Source organism: Saimiri boliviensis, chromosome 4 (genome assembly GCF_048565385.1).
Source record: "Saimiri boliviensis isolate mSaiBol1 chromosome 4, mSaiBol1.pri, whole genome shotgun sequence".
NCBI classification, from domain to species: Eukaryota; Metazoa; Chordata; class Mammalia; order Primates; family Cebidae; genus Saimiri; species Saimiri boliviensis.
The window spans coordinates 12,289,649-12,306,822 of NC_133452.1; the positions used below are offsets into that span (position 1 = coordinate 12,289,649).

Here is a 17,174-nt window from a genome sequence, read left to right on the forward strand (position 1 = left end):
TAAATCATATTGCAAACAGATGTGCTGTCATCCAGGCTTTGCTATTCCCTTTACAGAACACAGGCAGGGTAGAATTTTAAGGGCCCTAGGATTTTCAGAATGGTAAATGAGCACTGGCTTCAACATAAAGTTACCAGCTGCATTAGTCCCTAATGAGAGAGTCAACCTGTTCTTCAAAGCTTTGAAGTCAGGCACAGTCCGGCTGTGCAAGTTCCAGATGACATCTTCTTTCAACAACAGAAGGCTGTTTCATCTGCTCTGAAATCTGCTGTTTAGGTGAAGCATCATCATCATCAATAACCTTTGCTAGATCTTCTGGATAATGTGTTGCAGCTTCTACATCAGCACTTGCCGCTTCATCTTGTACTTTTATATAAAGAAGACAACTTCTTTCCCTAAGCCTCATGAACCAACCTCTGCTAGCTTCAAACTTTTCTTCTGCAGCTTCCTCACCTCTCTTGGCCTTCACAGAACTGAAGACAGCTAGGGCCTTGCTCTGGATTAGGCTTTGGCTTAAGGGAATGCTGTGGCTGGTTTGATCTTCTCTCCAGACCACTCAAACTTTCTCCTTAACAACAATAAGGCTGTATCACTTTCTTATCATTCAAGTGTTCACTGGACTACTACTTTTAATTTCCTTTAAGAATTTTTCCTTTGCATTCACAACTTGGCTAAGTGGCTCAAGACGGCCTGACTTTTGGCCTGTTTCAGCTTTTGACAAGCCTTCCTCACTAAGCTTAATCATTTCTAGCTCTTGATTTAAATAATGAGGGAAATGTGACTCTTCTTTTCACTTTAATACCTAGAGGCCACTGCAGGATTATAAATTGGTTAATTGACATACTGTTGTGTCTCAGAGAACAGGGAGGTCAAGGGGAGGGAGAAAGATGGAACGGCTGGTTGGGGGAATAGTTGGAACACATAAAACATGTGAATTAAGCTCGCCATTGTGGTGCCTTGAAATAATTATAATAATAACATCAAAGATCACTCATCGTATATCACCATAACAGATATAATAACGATGAAAAATATGAAACACTGCAAGAATTAACAAAATGTTACAGAGATACCAAGTGAGTACATGCTGTTGAAAAAATGGTGCCCACAGACTTGCTCAATGCAGTGGTGCCAAAAATTTTCAATCTGTGAAAAATGCATTACCTGTCAAGTGCAATAAAACAAAGGGCAATAAAATGAAGTGCACTTGTCCTTACTGTCTTGTTTTAGAAGCAGTGGGATATGGGATAATTATAATTAACAATTATTAAACCACTACCAAGTGCCATATACTCTTCTAAATACTTTAGAACTCTTTTTTCATTTACTGTTTCCAAAAATCCTATGAGGTTTTACAGTTGAGGCACAGAGATGCTGAGCAGCTTACCCTGCCTGATTCACACAGGATGCGTGAGATCTGGGATTCAAGCTTAGGCAGTCTGGCTCCTGAGCTCACTGCCCTGACACCAGGCTAGGCTGCCTCTTAAGGAGGAGAGAAAAGACAGGAAATCTGTTAGAACAATGGATCTCAATCAGTTCCTTCTCTTTCACATCTCAAGGATGCAGAGCACGCCTCTCAGTAACTGTGGCTCACGATGGCACTCGGTTAGGGTTTTAAAGCAGAATAACAAGAGGGTACAGAAAGTAACATTTCAGAGAATCAAACAGGAAAGTCAGGAAGAGAAACTAATTTTGTAGGGAAATAAGTGATTTTATTCAAGATGAATTTGAGATACAGAGGAGACATGCTGATAGAACTGTTCAACAAAAAGCCAGAAATTGGGCAAAACAAAGAGAAAATTCAAGATTAGAGAGACTTTATAAGGGAATCTACAAAATTAGAGAAGGTAGAATAGTGAGAGAGGTTGGAACACAAAAGGGTAAGTGGATTGAGGATACCCTTTTAAAAGGGGGAAGAAGTGGGAAAAGAAGGAAAATATTTTATGAAATGTCTTCCATGTATCCAGCACTGCTATACACTGGTGGCCTAAACCTCTGACAATTCAGGAGGCAGGTCTTAGGCCAAAGCCACAATTCTTACCCAGTGGAGCCAGACCGGCAAGCTGGTGTAAGAGCAAAGCTTACATGCTTCCCACTACACCACTCACCTGGGGCCTGGCGGAGTGTGCCACTGTGAAACAGAAAAACAGAGGCGCCAAGGACAGCATGTGACAGAGGCCAGAAGGGCTCTCACAAAAGCAGCTTTATTCCAAGTATACACATCTTTCTAGTGTTTGAAGACAGAAAACAAACCTCTTAAGTAGAAAACCTTCAGATAAAACATTTAGGTTTACAGAACTTCTAAGTAACATTTAAACCTCATTGTTCTAATTCTTTAGAAAAGTACAAACAAAACTTTCTATTAATTTCTCAAAAGTAGGTACTCTAAAGAAGCAGTGATCTAAGAGTTTAAGATCTATACTGAGACCTTTTCAGAATCACAGCAATGATGGAATCTAAACAATAACTGGATGAAAAACAAGACTAGCACACACCAGACTACAGATCTTTAACAACTGACATTCATTCCCATTGGCTGGTCAATTCATTCTAGTGGTACAGCTACTAATGTGAAATACTCTTGAAACTGTGAAATAACAGATAAGTAACTAACAATGAAACTAATACTAACCCCTAAAAACTGTGCTTTCTTTTTAAAGGTAATAAAATGGTTGTCCTCACCTGAGTAATACAAACTGTATACGAGTAAGAAAATAATGAGTTTGATTCAGTTCTTGGGCATCCTTCAATAAATTTTCCACACACTTTGTATCCATGGTGTGTGTGTATGGTGTGTGCATTTAAACACAAAAAAGATAGCATTACCCATATCAATGTGCCTTTAAAAAAAAATCATGTATCTCTATCTGTGCATCTGAATCTACCCTCATTCTCCCTAAAAGCAACTCAGCTTTCCACTGCGTGGCTGCCTCGAGTTCCTCTGATCAGTCCTCTGTTGACAGAGACGTACATTCCAGTTTTCTGCTGTTACAGACAATGCCGTAGGAAACTTTCTTGCCCAGAAACCTGTGTTCTGCGAGCAGATCTACAGCAGGAACGCAGAACTTCTGGGGCGTTAAAGGGTATGCATGGTAAATCCTCATATGTATCACCGAACTGGTCCCGAAAAGCTTCACCGATTTATCCTTTCCCTAGCTTTGTATGACACTGCCTGCCTATCTGACCACAGCTTTATCATACTAGGTACTGAAATGTTTTCATTCTCTGCTGGTTTGACAGAAGAATCTCAAATGAGCATTTTCCCTAAGTTTATTGACTATTCTTTTTACCCCCCAACGAACAGCCTGTTTATACCCTTTATCTAATTCTTCTGAACTGTTCATCTTTTTCTTTCAGATTAGCAAGAGTATATATATGCATATGAATGGAATTAGCCTGTATCTGTCACAGGTCAGAAGTATTTTTCCTAGTTTAACATTACTTGTTTACTTAAATGTATCAATTATCTCCTTAATGGCTACTAGACTTGGTGTCATCAGCCTTAGAAAGGGCTTCCATACTCCAAGGTCATCAAAAAATGCTATTATTTTCTCCAAGTATTTTAATAAATAGCTTTATAATTTTCCAAATTGAAGTGTTTCAGCCCATTTAAAGAACCACTCATCCTATTCCTTTCACAGTGACAATTCTAGTCTAAACTGCAGCCAAGAGACTGGATGTTTTAGCTGACAAAGCGTTTTCTCACCGTTAGAGGAGGAAAGCAATCACAGCCAGCCATGGTCCCGGATGCATCAACACTGCCTGACACCAGCAACTCCGCTTACATGGACTACTCAGTAAGAATCTAGGACTAAAGGGTTCCCCAAGCAACCTGAAATTAGGAGTTTTAAGAAAAACCAAAAGAAAGTGCTGTCTTACATAGCACGTTATACATTTATGAACTAGTTACTCTGAAATGCAGCACAGATTAAGAATACAAAGTCAAGGAAAGAGTAGCAGGCTCGAAATAAATTATTCAAAGAGATCTTTAAAAATATATGAGTTAAAGAAACATACAACACTCAGAAAGTCAGATAACCAACCAAATAAGCGGCTTCTAGTTGCTTATGTGGGAGGAGAGTCGAATTCAAACTAACTGATGCTAAGATGGGTTGAGAGAGGCTGGCTTAGAAGTTGGCAGAGTGCCAAGCTGAAGAGATGAAGCCTGAGAGGGGATGTGCCCATGGGCCTGATGGGCAGGAGAGAGGCCCAGCTTCTGAAAACAAAACAGACCCTGGGAGAGGGCACATGCCAGGGTGAGCAGTCAGAACCTCCCAAGCAGCACACCCCAGAACATGCATTTTCCTATTCACAGTCAGAAAATGAAAGGCAGGGGCAAACCTGACAGGAAAAGTTTTTAAAAGCTACCAATTAATAATGATCATCTGGTTTCTTACTTGTGACATCTTTCAGGGTATTTATAAAGTGTACCAAAATTTTGGCCTATTTAAATTGTTCTCATATCCCACATAATAGAGAGCAGAGATAGCTGTTAAAATATTTTGTCAAAAAAAATTTTTTTACTTTATTTAAATTAAATTCCAATGCTCAAGTTATCAATAGCTATGCTTTCTGCATTTTGTTATTTCTAGTTTCAGTTCACTTTTCTTTGCTTACAAAGAATCTGATTAGATTCAATGTTAGACTAGATTCCCACTTTTTTGGGTTTTATTACCTTCTAAATAACCTAAATGAAAAAAAATTTAGACTTATACCAGTTTATATTACACTACACGTAAATACCAAGGAATATATTTCATACAGAACATGACTGAAACCTGAGTTTTAATTTCTGTTCATTAGCTAACCTGCTTCCGCCTATCTTACAATAATAATTACAGTCAGTCCTTGGAATTAAAATAAGATGAATATTTCTATTTTTTGTTCTCCTCATTACAATTATTTTATTAAAATGTTGTCTTTTATTAATGTAAACCCATGTCATGGGTTTTTTGTATTCAGTGAAATCTCAACTGGCTTGGCTCTGCTCCTAGGCGTGCTTGGCTGTATCTGGAGACATTTTTGGTTGTCACAGCCAAGGCGGCATGCATGTGACTGGCTAGAAGGTAGAACAGAAGTAGGTAGAAGTCAGGAAGGCTGCTCAACAGCCTGCAGTGCCCGGGATGGGCTCTACTAGGAAAGGGTGTGTGGCCTCAAACCCCAAAGGGGCTCAGGTGAGAACCCTTGGGAAAACTTTGACTGATGCATAATTAACATTTGAATTTCACAGTGAGTAATCCTTGCTGGCCAAGGTCCTCAAGTAGTACAGGCTAATAAAATATAGAAAAGTGTTCTTCAGTTACAGTGATCACTTTGCCTGCAAATTTTAAATATCTGAGTCTAATCTGTAATTCAGAATGTCTACCAAAAGCTATTTTGAAATGATAAAACCTGCAGTTAGCACATGGTGATATACTTTTAATAAACTCACTTGAAAGGTCAATTAACAGATACTCTGTTTTTTCTTTTGAGACAGAGTCTCACTCTGTTGCCCAGGCTGGAGTACAGTGGCACAATCTCAGCTCACTGCAGTGGCCGCCTCCTGGGTTCAACTGATTCTCCTGCCTCAGCCTTCCGAGCAGCTTGGATTACAGGTGCTCACCACCACATCTAGCTAATTTTCGTATTTTTAGTAGAGATGGGGTTTCACCATGTTGGTCAAGATGGTCTCAAACTCCTAACCTCAGGTGATTCGCCTGCCTCGGTCTTCCAAAGTGCTGGGATTACAGGCATGAGCCACCACACCTGGCCAATAAACAGATATTCTATAAGCAAATAATTGCAAGTGATATGATTATTAGGCCTGATAGAATTTAAAATCTATGTAGTTTTTAAAAAATCAAGAAATAACATCTCCTAAAGCCTATTCATTTCTAAAGATGTAAGCAGTGACAGTATTTTAATTAATTATTTATTTATTTTTAAACTTTTTTTTTAATGTGTGGAGACCGGGTTTCACCGTGCTGCCCAGGCTGGTCTCGAACTCCTGCACTCAAGTAATCTACCCACCTTGGCCTCACAAAGTGTTGGAATTACAGGTGTGAGCCACCATGCCCAGCAGCAGCAATATTTTGATACCTATCTTCTCAATTTTCTTCTTGTCACTTACTCTGGGTCATCATTTGGGAATAAATGAACTAGACAACTTCACCTAAACTGATGAAATTTTAATTAAAATTAATGTAAAATTTCTCTGTATTTTTCTCAAGTTATCCCACTCTTCTCAGTTTCCTAGAAGCAATACAATAAGAAACCAAGTGCTGAGTGCCTGGATCTGCTGGACTTTCACACGCATTGCTGCTACTTGCAGGATGAGAGCCTCTAGCTCTGAGGGTGTCAGCAATGTACCAGGGCTAGAGAATCCACTTCCTGATCCAGGCTGAGGCTCTGACACTGATCGCCTCGACAAGACCCTCCTCCTCCTCTTCTTTTTTCTGTGCCTTTATCTAAGAGGGTATTTGCAGTTTTTGGGGCCTGTGTTCCTATCATGACAGAGTTCTAAAAGTAATCTCAATTAACACCCTGCCTTTTCTCTTATATTTTGCAAACAGTCATTATTAGGCTTAACAGGTGAGTTCTTTGTTAGTAACTCAACAGAAATGCTATGTAACAACCTAAAAACAACTCTGTTTATGCTTCTGGGGAATGGCAATAGCTATAATGCATCAGAAGCTTTCACAAATATGCTCTTTTTACAATAAAGCCAGCCACATCCAAAAGGAGGAAGTGAGACATACCTGGTGATTGCTGCTGGCAGCCGATGAACTGGCCTGAGTTGTGCTGGCTGAGAGAGAATCAAGGAAGGCTTGGTCAGCCACTGAATTTCCACAAGAAAATTGATCTTTTCCATCACTGGGTAAAATCTGAATAGTAGAAAGAACCACGATTATTTTCATGGATTAGGGTTACTTCAGGGAGTCTCTGAGGACAAGCAAGAATTGTCAAAAATATTCTTCAAACTACAAATTTCTCTCTAAGCCACTGCTTTCGCTGCATATCCATATTTTGATAAGTTGTATTTTCATTTTCCTTTAGTTCAACAATTTTTTAATTTCTCAAGATATCTTCTTTGATCCATGCATTATTTACAAGTGGGTTGTTCAATCTCTAAGTATTTAGAGATTTTCCATCTAACTTTCTGTTTTGATTTCTGGTGTGATTCCATTGTGGTTTCAGAGCAGACATTGTATGATTTCTTTCAAACATGTTAAGGTATGTGTTATGGCTCAGAATGTGGACTGTCTTGGAGGATGTTCTGTGTAAGCTTGAGAAAAATGTGTATCCTGCTGTGGTTTGATGAAGCAATACATGGACATCCATAAGTGGGCATCGATTTACTGATGGTGTTGAGTTCAGCTATGTCCTTAATGACTTTCTGCCTGCAGGATCTATTTCTGTTAGAGGGGGTTTCATATTCTTAAAAGATAAGCAAACCCAAGAATATCTGGAATAGCTATTCCTTTCTGTAAGTAGAATCCTAGAAAATCCAATTACTGCCAGTATCAACTTAAATCCTCAGATTTTTCTCAATCTTGTCAATCTGTAGGCTCCTGGATGCAAAGTGCATATAAATAAAACAAGATATGAACATAAGACCTATGAATTGAGGCCAGGAGCCTGTGAACAGGGTCTGCAGCTGTATGGAAAAGGCTGTGGTGTGTGCATGGGCACATGTTTCTGCGGGAAAGCCTAGGGATGGCATCAGATTCTCTGAGGGGTCACGACTCCCCACCCCTCGCTGCCCATCAAAAACAGAGAGACGGCCTTCAATCTCACTCTGCAGCCAGGTTCTAGGCGAACATCCTCTGAGGGGAATTCTTTTCTCTTGGAGGTGAACCAAAGGTACCTTTATTCTTGATCTAGCTCCGTTGTACTCACAGGGCATCAGGAAACTTTCACTTCTTTCTGTCACCCAACATGAAAGACAAGTTCACCAAGAACCTGCACATCCTCGGTTTGGAGGGACCGAAAGACAACCAGCAGGGGGCACCAGGCAGTTGGCTCAGCTGGGGGTGCCCCAAGCTGCTGCGTTGCTCTCCTGGGTAGCCATCCTAAATGCTCTAACCTCGAGATCCCTATAGCAGCTCACCCAAGAAACCCTTCTGTCTACGGGAATGGGAGAAGGAACTCAGATATGCACTTAAAAATCTATTTCAACAAACAATATTATAGACAGCAGCAATATTAGCAAAGGAAAAATATGTTATATCTATTACATATTATAAATACCTACATTGGTAATTCATATACTTTATATATCTTATAAAATGTATATATTATTATATACATATATAAAGTATTTAAAAATTATATATTAACAAATACATTGATATATAATTTAATATAGCTTATTAAATTTATAATACAGACAATATTAGCAAAGGAAAAATACTAACTTTTATTCGGACTAATTAAAAGTTCCTATCCCTGGAAGAAACTTAAAGTAAATATTTGTAGTTTACAGGTAATATTTTTTTTAGTTCTATTTCAATGTACTTTCCATATTTTATATAGTTAACATTTATTATGTTTACAACGGGAATTTTGTTTTACAGAAAGTTGCTGACCTCCTAAGTTGATAATTCATAAAACGATGCCTGACAAAGATGAGCTCTAATTAATCAATGACAGGAAGCTCTTACTTCAACATAGTCTGTGGGAACCAGCCCTCGTTCTCCTTTCATGTTTCTTCCTTCCAGCCATCCTCCACCAACATCCTAGTAAGTCACACACACAAAAAAAAAAAAAAAGAAGAAGAAAGAAAAAGATTCTTGTTGAGATTTCCTGGAGAAATTTTGTGTGAAGGAATTGTTATACATAAAGTAATTAACATTAAGCTTTTCATTCCTAGAAAACATTGTTCAAAATCTTAGATTCTTAAGTCTTCTCTTTACTTCAGAAAATGATGTAACCTAAAAGCACGAAAAATCAAACTTCAAATAAGTGATCAAAGACTGAAAACGGCTGATGATTAGATGACCCTCGTCCTGTCTGTGTACTGGTCTGTGGCAGATGATGAATACGGCGGCGTGCAGCTCCGAATGTGACGTGGTGGGACGTGCATCCCAGGCCTGGAATCTGCCCTCTTGCCACCTTGCTGGCTAACAGAATCAGGTGGGATCCTCCAGGGAATCCAGAACCTTGTCTCAAGGGCTTCGGCACACTTTACTGGGCTCTTTGGGCACCCAGGCCGCTTTATGAATGAATGTGGGTTGCTAGATGAAGACAGAGACCTATTCTCCCTGTTACCCTATCCAAAGCCAGCCAACCTGGAGAACGGCCAGACTCTTTAGTGAGACTACCTTACACCAGTCAGTCCCCTGCAGGGTCCAGTGACTCCAGACACATGCAGTGCAGCTCAAGAGAACCATCCAGCTGACTTGTAGATTCCTGAGCAATAACAAATGGTTACTGGGTTAAACCACTAAGTTTTAGGACTGTTATGCAGAAACTGATCCATGGTTCCTTAGTTCTTCTGGATAAATAATACTAATAAACTAATAAAGTAGAACTCTATATACCAGGATTCTCATTTCAACTTATGATCAAAATAAAAATTTTAACTTTTATTCACAATAAAAGTTGTTATCCTTGGAAGAAACTGTACCTAAATACTAAGCTATTCATGTTAATATTAATCTTATTAATTACTAACAATGTTAAGTGGCAAGTCCCACTTTCTAATCTTAACATAGTAAGTTTTTAAGTTTAAAATAATGTATTAATTAGTTAATAATTATCTGAATCTGAATAATCACATTCTCTTAAAAAATTGCTTTAAGTCACAATTTTGTCACTTTTTGACCACAATAGCAACTTGAGGACAATACTGTTTTACCAAGAAAAATTAAATACTTCAATAAAAAAAATTAGATAAGGCCAGGTGTGGTGGCTCACACCCGTAATCCCAGCTACTGGGGAGACTGAGGCATGAGAATTGCTTAAACCCAGGAGGCAGAGGTTGCAGTGAGCCAAGATCATGCCACCGCACTCCAGCCTGTGCGACAGGATAAAACCCTGCCTGGAAAAAAGAAAAAAAAAGGTGAGTAAGACTGAAGAATCTTTAATCTCTGCTATGATTAAAGATGAAATCTATTTAATTTATACACACCTAGCAGATTATACAAAAGTACTACATAATCTTTTTTTACCCAGTGACATTTTTTTCTTTTTTTGAGACAGCATCTCATTTTGTCTCCCAAGCTGATGTGCAGTGGTGCAATCTTGGCTTACTGCAGCCTCAAACTCCTGAGCTTAAGTGACCCTCCCACCTCAGCCTCCCGGATAGCTGGGATTACAAGTGCCCACTACCATACCTGGCAAAATTTTTGTATTTTTTTGTAGAGATGAGGTTTTGCCATGTTACCCAAGCTGGTCTTGAACTGCTGAGCTCAAAGTGATCCATCTGCCTCAACCTTCAAACGTGCAGGGATTACAGGCACGAACCACTGCACCCAGATGATTCTTTTTTAAATCCAAGACATACAAAGTATGTTTTCTAAATACTCTCTCTATTCAGCAACTACTATCACTTCTGCCATTCCTCATTCTCTGCCACAGTCCTCACTCTCTCCTTCCACAGGAGCACGTGAGAGCAGGTCAGTGTCTGAGAGGTGTGTGCTTGCACAGGTGAGTGCTGCATCTGTGTGAGAGCATGAGTGTATGTGTGTGAGAGCAGGTGAGAGTGTTTTAAAGGTGTGTGTGCTTGCACAAGTGAGTGCTACATCTGTGTGAGAGAATGAGTGTGGGTGTTCTTGAGAGCAGGTGAGAGTGAGAGGTGTGTGCGTGCTCCCACGAGTGAGTGCTGCGTCTGTGTGAGAGCATGTGACTGTGCATGTGTAAGAGCAGGTGAGAGTGAGGGGTATGTGTGCACTTGCATGTGTGATGCATCTGTGTAAGAGCATTTGTGGGTGTGTGCACATGCATGAGTGCTGCATCTGTGTGACAGCATCAGTATGGGTGCGAGAGCAGCTGAGAGTGTCTGACGGGTGTGTGTGCTTGCACGTGTGAGTGCTGCATCTGTGAGAGGTGAGAGTGTCTGAGGGGTGTGTGTGCTTGCATGGGTGAGTGCTGCATCTGTGAGAGGTGAGGGGTGTGCTTGCACGTTTGAGTGCTGCATCTGAGTGTGGGTGTGAGAGACAGTGCATGTGCATGTACACACGTGTGAGTGCATAGGTGAGAGCATGAGTAGGGGTCTGACAGCAGGTGAGAGTGAGGGATGTGTGTGCTCACACATGTGAATGCATATGACTGGGTGTGTGAGACAGCAGGTGAGAGAGGGTGTGTACATGCGAGTGAGGTGTGAGAGCAGGTGAGAGAGGCCATGTATGTGTGTGCAAAAGTGCACAAGTGAGAGTATGTAAAGTATGTAAGCATGAGGTGTGTGTATGAAGCTGTGAGGGTGCGTGTGCAGGTGTGTGCGTGCGCATGCATAAGGGTGTGGGGGGTATGCACAAGAATGTGTGAGAGTGCATGTGAGAGTATGTGCATGAGTGGTGTGCATGTGCCCGTGCACATGCACAGGGAAAGGCTGGCGAGGTCTGATGGGGTCCATGGTTGGGTGTCCCGCCAACCAACAGCTGACAGAATGCTGCCAAAGAGTGATCTGGCCACACTGGCCATTTAGACAGACCCTGGGCTTGAGGGAGAGGCAGTGAGGAAGGTGCACGGTCCAGGCAAGAGATGAGAGCTGAGCTCAGGGCCCTGGCAGGAAGCGCAGGGTGGAGAGGAGAGGTAGGACGAGAGTACAACTTTAGGGAGAGAAACCAGTGGCTTTAAGTGACTTAGCCTTGGGAGCCTTGGTCAACTGAATGGAAGCGTGCCACAACAGAAATACAGAGAAGTCAGGAGAAGGATGGGTGATGAGCTGAGTCTTGACATGGTCAGTTTGAAGTGCTTGTGAAAAAACTCAGTGAAGGTGTCTGGGACACAGCTGATGGCACCCTCTGAGGCTGGAGCCACATGGGGAAGCTACAGATACAGGTTTAAGGTCATCAGCACAGAGATGGCAACAAAAAAATCTGAGACCCTTTGGTATAAGGAAATGGGCTGAAGATGAAATGATGTAGGAACCCCAACACTTACAAGGCAGAGAGGGGAGGGACACAAGAAGACAGCCCACGAGGCCAGGGAGAGGCATGTGGGATCCAACATGTTCTACAATACAGTCACAACAAGCTCCCTTCTGGAAGCCTTCAGTAAGAAACACCAGCACACAGACCTCTCTGGAAACAAGGGGTAGAGGGCAAGGGCCAGCTTTTCTATTTTTGTATCTCCAGGGTACCTTGCCCGGGACTGCACACACGTTAAGTATGTGAGTGACGGTCACGAGGGAAAGGACACAGAAGAGACGCTGCAGTGTGAGGCCTGGGGCGGAGGCACGGACCAAGGACAGGGATGCACAGGGCAGTGTCACGAAATCAGCCAGGTGAAGAAAGTGGGTAAGGACGGGTTCAAGTTTTACCCATTTTACACAGACGAATTCTCCCTATATGCTTTTGTTCCTTCTCTATCCAGATGAGCATGCAATGAAATATTATTGATACAATTTTTCCTGTAACATTATTTCAAATGAAATTCATCTCATAATTTTGCTACATACTTTAAGAACAGTTACAATAAAGTTACATGTAAAAGGAACAATTAAACATAGTAAGACAAATATGACACAGAAATAATGGAAAAAAGTATAACACAATCTTGGGCTAAGAAAACTGGACAAAAATGAGTATTACGCTTGCCTCTAAGCTTCCTGCCAACACAGACCAGTAACAGAAATCCAACAGTCTATAAGGATTTTATTTCATCAAACAAAATGTGCCCAATCTCCAGAAGAACCTGGAATAAGAGATCACATAGATGCTTATCACAGAGAGCATAATAAACCCAGTTATATGAGCAGACACACACAAATATATCTGAAGATGAATGTGTGTATGTATGTGTACATATGTGTACATACGAGTGTACTTTGAAGATACATGTGTGTATGTATATATACAGAAGTTCTAACAGGGTTTTGTAAAGATGCAGAAATGCTTGTTATACATATAGTTGCTTCTTGTTTGAATAAAAGCTGAGGCGGCCAGGCACGGTGGCTCACGCCTATAGTCTCAGTACTTTGGAAGGCCAAGGCAAGTGGATCACCTGAGGTCGGGAGTTTGAGACCAGCCTGACCAACATGGAGAAACCCTGTCTCTACTAAAAATATAAAATTAGCCAGGCATGGTGGTGCATGCCTGTAATCCCAGCTACTTGGGGGGCTGAGGCAGGAGAATTGCTTGAACCCGGGAGGCAGAGGTGGCAGTGAGCTGAGATTATGCCATTGCATCCTACCCTGGGCAACAAGAGTGAAACTCCATCTCAAAAAAAGCTGAGGCAATAACTTGTAATTCAGCAAAGAGAACTCCACTGGGAGCTAACTAAGCAAACTCCACTGGAGCTGGTCTGAGTATACTGCTTTCCAGCAATCTAACCTGATTTAAGAGCTTAGAAAAATAATGACAGGATCAATCAGCTAAGACATTTAGGAAAATCACCATCATCTTTTATTTATTCTAGAGACACAGTATTATCGTGCTAGGGGCAAACACACTGAACTACATTCCAGGACAACTACGGGGTACCTAAAAGGTTCTAAGTAGTAAAAAAAACCTGTAAGATAAACATAAAGAAAAAGATACAAAATCAGCAGACATAATAAATTCAATTACATACATGGCTGTCTTTAGGGGACTTTTTTCTGTATTTATATAATAGCTTCTTACCTCACCATCAATATTTCATCAGCAACAGAAAAAAAATCATGTGGGTTTGAATGATTAACTTATTAAAAAATCTTAAAAATAAGTCCATATGGGACAATCTGATTTAAATGTACAGTTCTCTTACCGGATTTGTGATTGTGATGATTTCTCCTTCATTAACCGTCAATTCATTATTTCCAGGTTCAGCAGCAAAATCATACATAACCCGTGCCTACCAGGAATGGAGAAGAAAAGAGGATGTCACAAACAGGTGTGCAGTTCACTTTCTAAGCATGCTGCTTTGAACATGATAGTGGCTGTGGCTGTTTCGGAAGAAAGAAAGACGTTACCAAAATGACTCATCTGCTCTACTGTGAGGAAGAATAACATCAAGAGTGATGACCCTGTTATGTCCTGGAGGCAGGGGAGGTTTCTGGCAGCTGACCACACTGCGTTTAGAGATCACCCCTGAAAAAGTAACTCAAAATATTTTTGAGTTACAACTATTTTGGTTGAGTGCAGCAGCTCATACCTGCAATGCCAGCTACTTGGGAGACTAAATTGTGGGAGGATTGCTTGAGGCTAGGGATTTGAGACTAGCCTGGGCAACAAAGCAAGATTCCATCTCTACCAAAAAATTAAAGAAAAATTAGCTGGGCATGGTAGCCAGCACCTATAGCACCAGCTACTCAAGAGGCTGAAAACAGGAGGATTGCTTGAGCCCCAAAATTCAAAGTTACAATAAGCCAGGATTGTGCCACTGCCCAACCTTGTGAATCTTGGATGCGTGTGTATGTGTATGTGCCTCTCTCTTCAGTTGAGAGTCAGTGTTCCCAGAATGAACGGTGTGTGTATTTCCACTTCTTATCTCCTAAGAGCAACAGGTCTGTTGTTGTTAATGGAATAGGTGGGGATTTTCCCCCCGTTTTTTGTTTTTGTCTTTTTGTTTTTTTTAGAGAGAGCAAGGCCAGGAGTGGTGGCTCACGCCTGTAATCCCAGCACTTTGAGAGGCCAAAGTGGGCACAGCACATCCTTGACCTCCCATGCTCAAGCAATCTTCCCACCTCAGCCTCCCCAGTAGCTGGGACTACAGGCGCATGCCACCGTGACCAGCTAATTTTTGTATTTTTTTGTAGAGACAGGGTTGCCCAGGCTGGTCTCGAACTCCTGGACTCAAGTGACTTTCCTGCCTTGACCTCTTAACGTATTGGGGTTACAGGTGTGAGCCACTGCGCCCACCCCTACATGAAACCTTAATTTCATAAAAGATAGATTAGGAAGAAGCTATTCTGGCTGGAGTGAGGAGGGACTGCTCTTGTAAGCTTTTCCTCAAGAGGCTCCCTGAGACAGGATCTGGAAACGGATTCCCTGGAACGCTGCTGTACATGTATCCCAGTGTTTTTAATCGCTGTGTTAAAAACAAAGTATGTGCTTAAAATGTTATACATATACCTTTATAATATATAAACCATATTTTTAAATCCCTTTCAAATTCTAAGTGATTGTCTTTCACAGACTATCTTCCTGAAGTCCATCCTGTAAACTGGGGATTACATGTGCTAGGAAACATGAGGTTTAAAAGTAACTGTTTGTCCTAAAAGGCAAATTCAGGTTTACTGACAGGGCTAGTCTAATAGGACTAATGCAAGCGCACTAATTTAACAATATTTACTGAACATCCACCATATGGCAAGACCTTGCAAGGCCCTTCTGCTGGCCATTGTCCTTTCTCTATATTTGCTTAATGATGCCTGAAATTATTTTAATGAGGATAAAGGTTCACATTTAGTGATAACAGACTAAGAAAAAAAAAGCCAAAATACTAGTTTGAAATACCTAAAAAATAGTAAGATGGATTGGTGGATGAGCACATGACAAAGCAGGTACTGAATCTAGACGGTGGGTCTATGGTGTTCAATTCCAACCCTTCTCCACATCTGACATTTTTCCTAGTAAATTTTTGGGAACAAATGAAGGATGGGTGAGCCTGTGAGTCAAGACAGCTCAGCTCGGCAGCTCCTCACCTCCGCCCTTGGAGGCTGGGACCGGAGTGGAGAGCATGGCAGGGTGCCCAGGGCAGCAGGGCGGCTCCCTCAGGGTGTCACTAAGGACCAAGGAGCTGCACTGAGGTGTTTTCCTCATGCGGCTGCAAAAGTGGACAGAATTCTGCTTGTCATGTTATGGGGTGGTTTCACTCTTGTTACCCAGGCTGGAGTGCAGTGGTGCAATTCTGGCTCACTGCAACCTCTGCCTCCCAGGTTCGAGCAATTCTCTTGCCTCAGCCTCCCGAGCTTCTGGGATTACGAGTGCCTGCCACCATACCTGGCTAATTTTTGTATTTTTAGTAGAGATGGGGTTTCACTATATTGGTCAGGTTGGTCTTGAACTCCTGACCTCAGGTGATCTGCCCACCTCAGCCTCCCAAAGTGTTGAGATTACAGGCATGAGCCACCATGCCTGGCCGGGGTTTTTTTTGTTGTTCTTATTGGTTTATTTTAATTTTTTTTTTTTTTTTTTTTTTTTTAAGATGGAGTCTCTCTCTCTTGCCCAGGTTGGAGTGCAGTGATGTAGTCTTGGCTCACTGCAACCTCCGATTCCCTGATTCAAGCAATTCTCCTGCCTCTGCCTCCTGAGTGGCTAGGATTACCGGCACGTGCCACCATGCCCAGCTGATTTTTGTATTTTTAGTAGAGATGGGATTTTACCATGTTGGCCAGGATGGTCTTGAGCTCCTGACCTCATGATCCACCTGCCTCAGACTCCCAAAGTGCTGGGATTACAGGCATGAGCCACTGCACCGTGCCAGTGTTTTTAAAAAACATGTTGCATCAACCTCAATCCTTCCTGCCAGGAGAACAGACAGGAGAGAAAGGCAGGCAGGGGAAGGGCTGCAAGGAAGCTAGCCCTGAAGAGGAGTCTGGGAACCGAAATAGCCACGCTTGTGGCATGAGGAATCCGCTGTTGTGTTATCAGTCCTCAAGAATCCTGCTGAAATTTTTATAACTCCAGCCGAATCCAATTAGTCTCCAAATACAGAGTACCTAAGCCTCAGCTGGGCACGGTGGCTCACGCCTGCAATCCCAGGACTCTGGCAAGCCAAGGCTGGTGGACCACCTGAGGTCAGGAGTTCCAGGCCAGCCTGGCCAACGTCGTGAAACGCCGACTCTACTAAAAATACAAAAATTAGCCAGGTGTGGTGGTGGGCACCTGTAATCTCAGTTACTTAAGAGGCTGAGGCAGGAGAATCATTTGAACCTGGGAAGTAGACGTAGCAGTCAGCCTAGATTGCGCCATTGCACTCCAGCCTGGGCAACAACAGCAAGACTCCGTCTCAAATAAACAAAAAAGAATACGTAAGCCTCTTGTTTACTAACCTTAGAATCTGGTGAAACAGAATGTGAAACAAGTCAGAAAGAAAGAAACGGAAGT

At 41.7% G+C, this 17,174-nt stretch overlaps 1 protein-coding gene across 3 annotated transcripts in view; it reads right to left on the reverse strand.

The window, feature by feature from the left end:
* SNX9 (sorting nexin 9) overlaps nucleotides 1–17,174 on the reverse strand; it is a 113,865-nt gene that overhangs the window by 59,395 nt on the left and 37,296 nt on the right. For all 3 annotated transcript variants that reach the window (XM_039467588.2, XM_074397203.1, XM_074397204.1), the window contains exons 2-4: nucleotides 13,891–13,977; nucleotides 8,643–8,717; nucleotides 6,738–6,863 (exon numbers count right to left, since the gene is read on the reverse strand). In XM_039467588.2, the coding sequence (XP_039323522.1) occupies nucleotides 6,738–6,863; nucleotides 8,643–8,717; nucleotides 13,891–13,977 (288 nt within the window). The remainder of the gene's footprint in view (nucleotides 1–6,737; nucleotides 6,864–8,642; nucleotides 8,718–13,890; nucleotides 13,978–17,174) is intronic.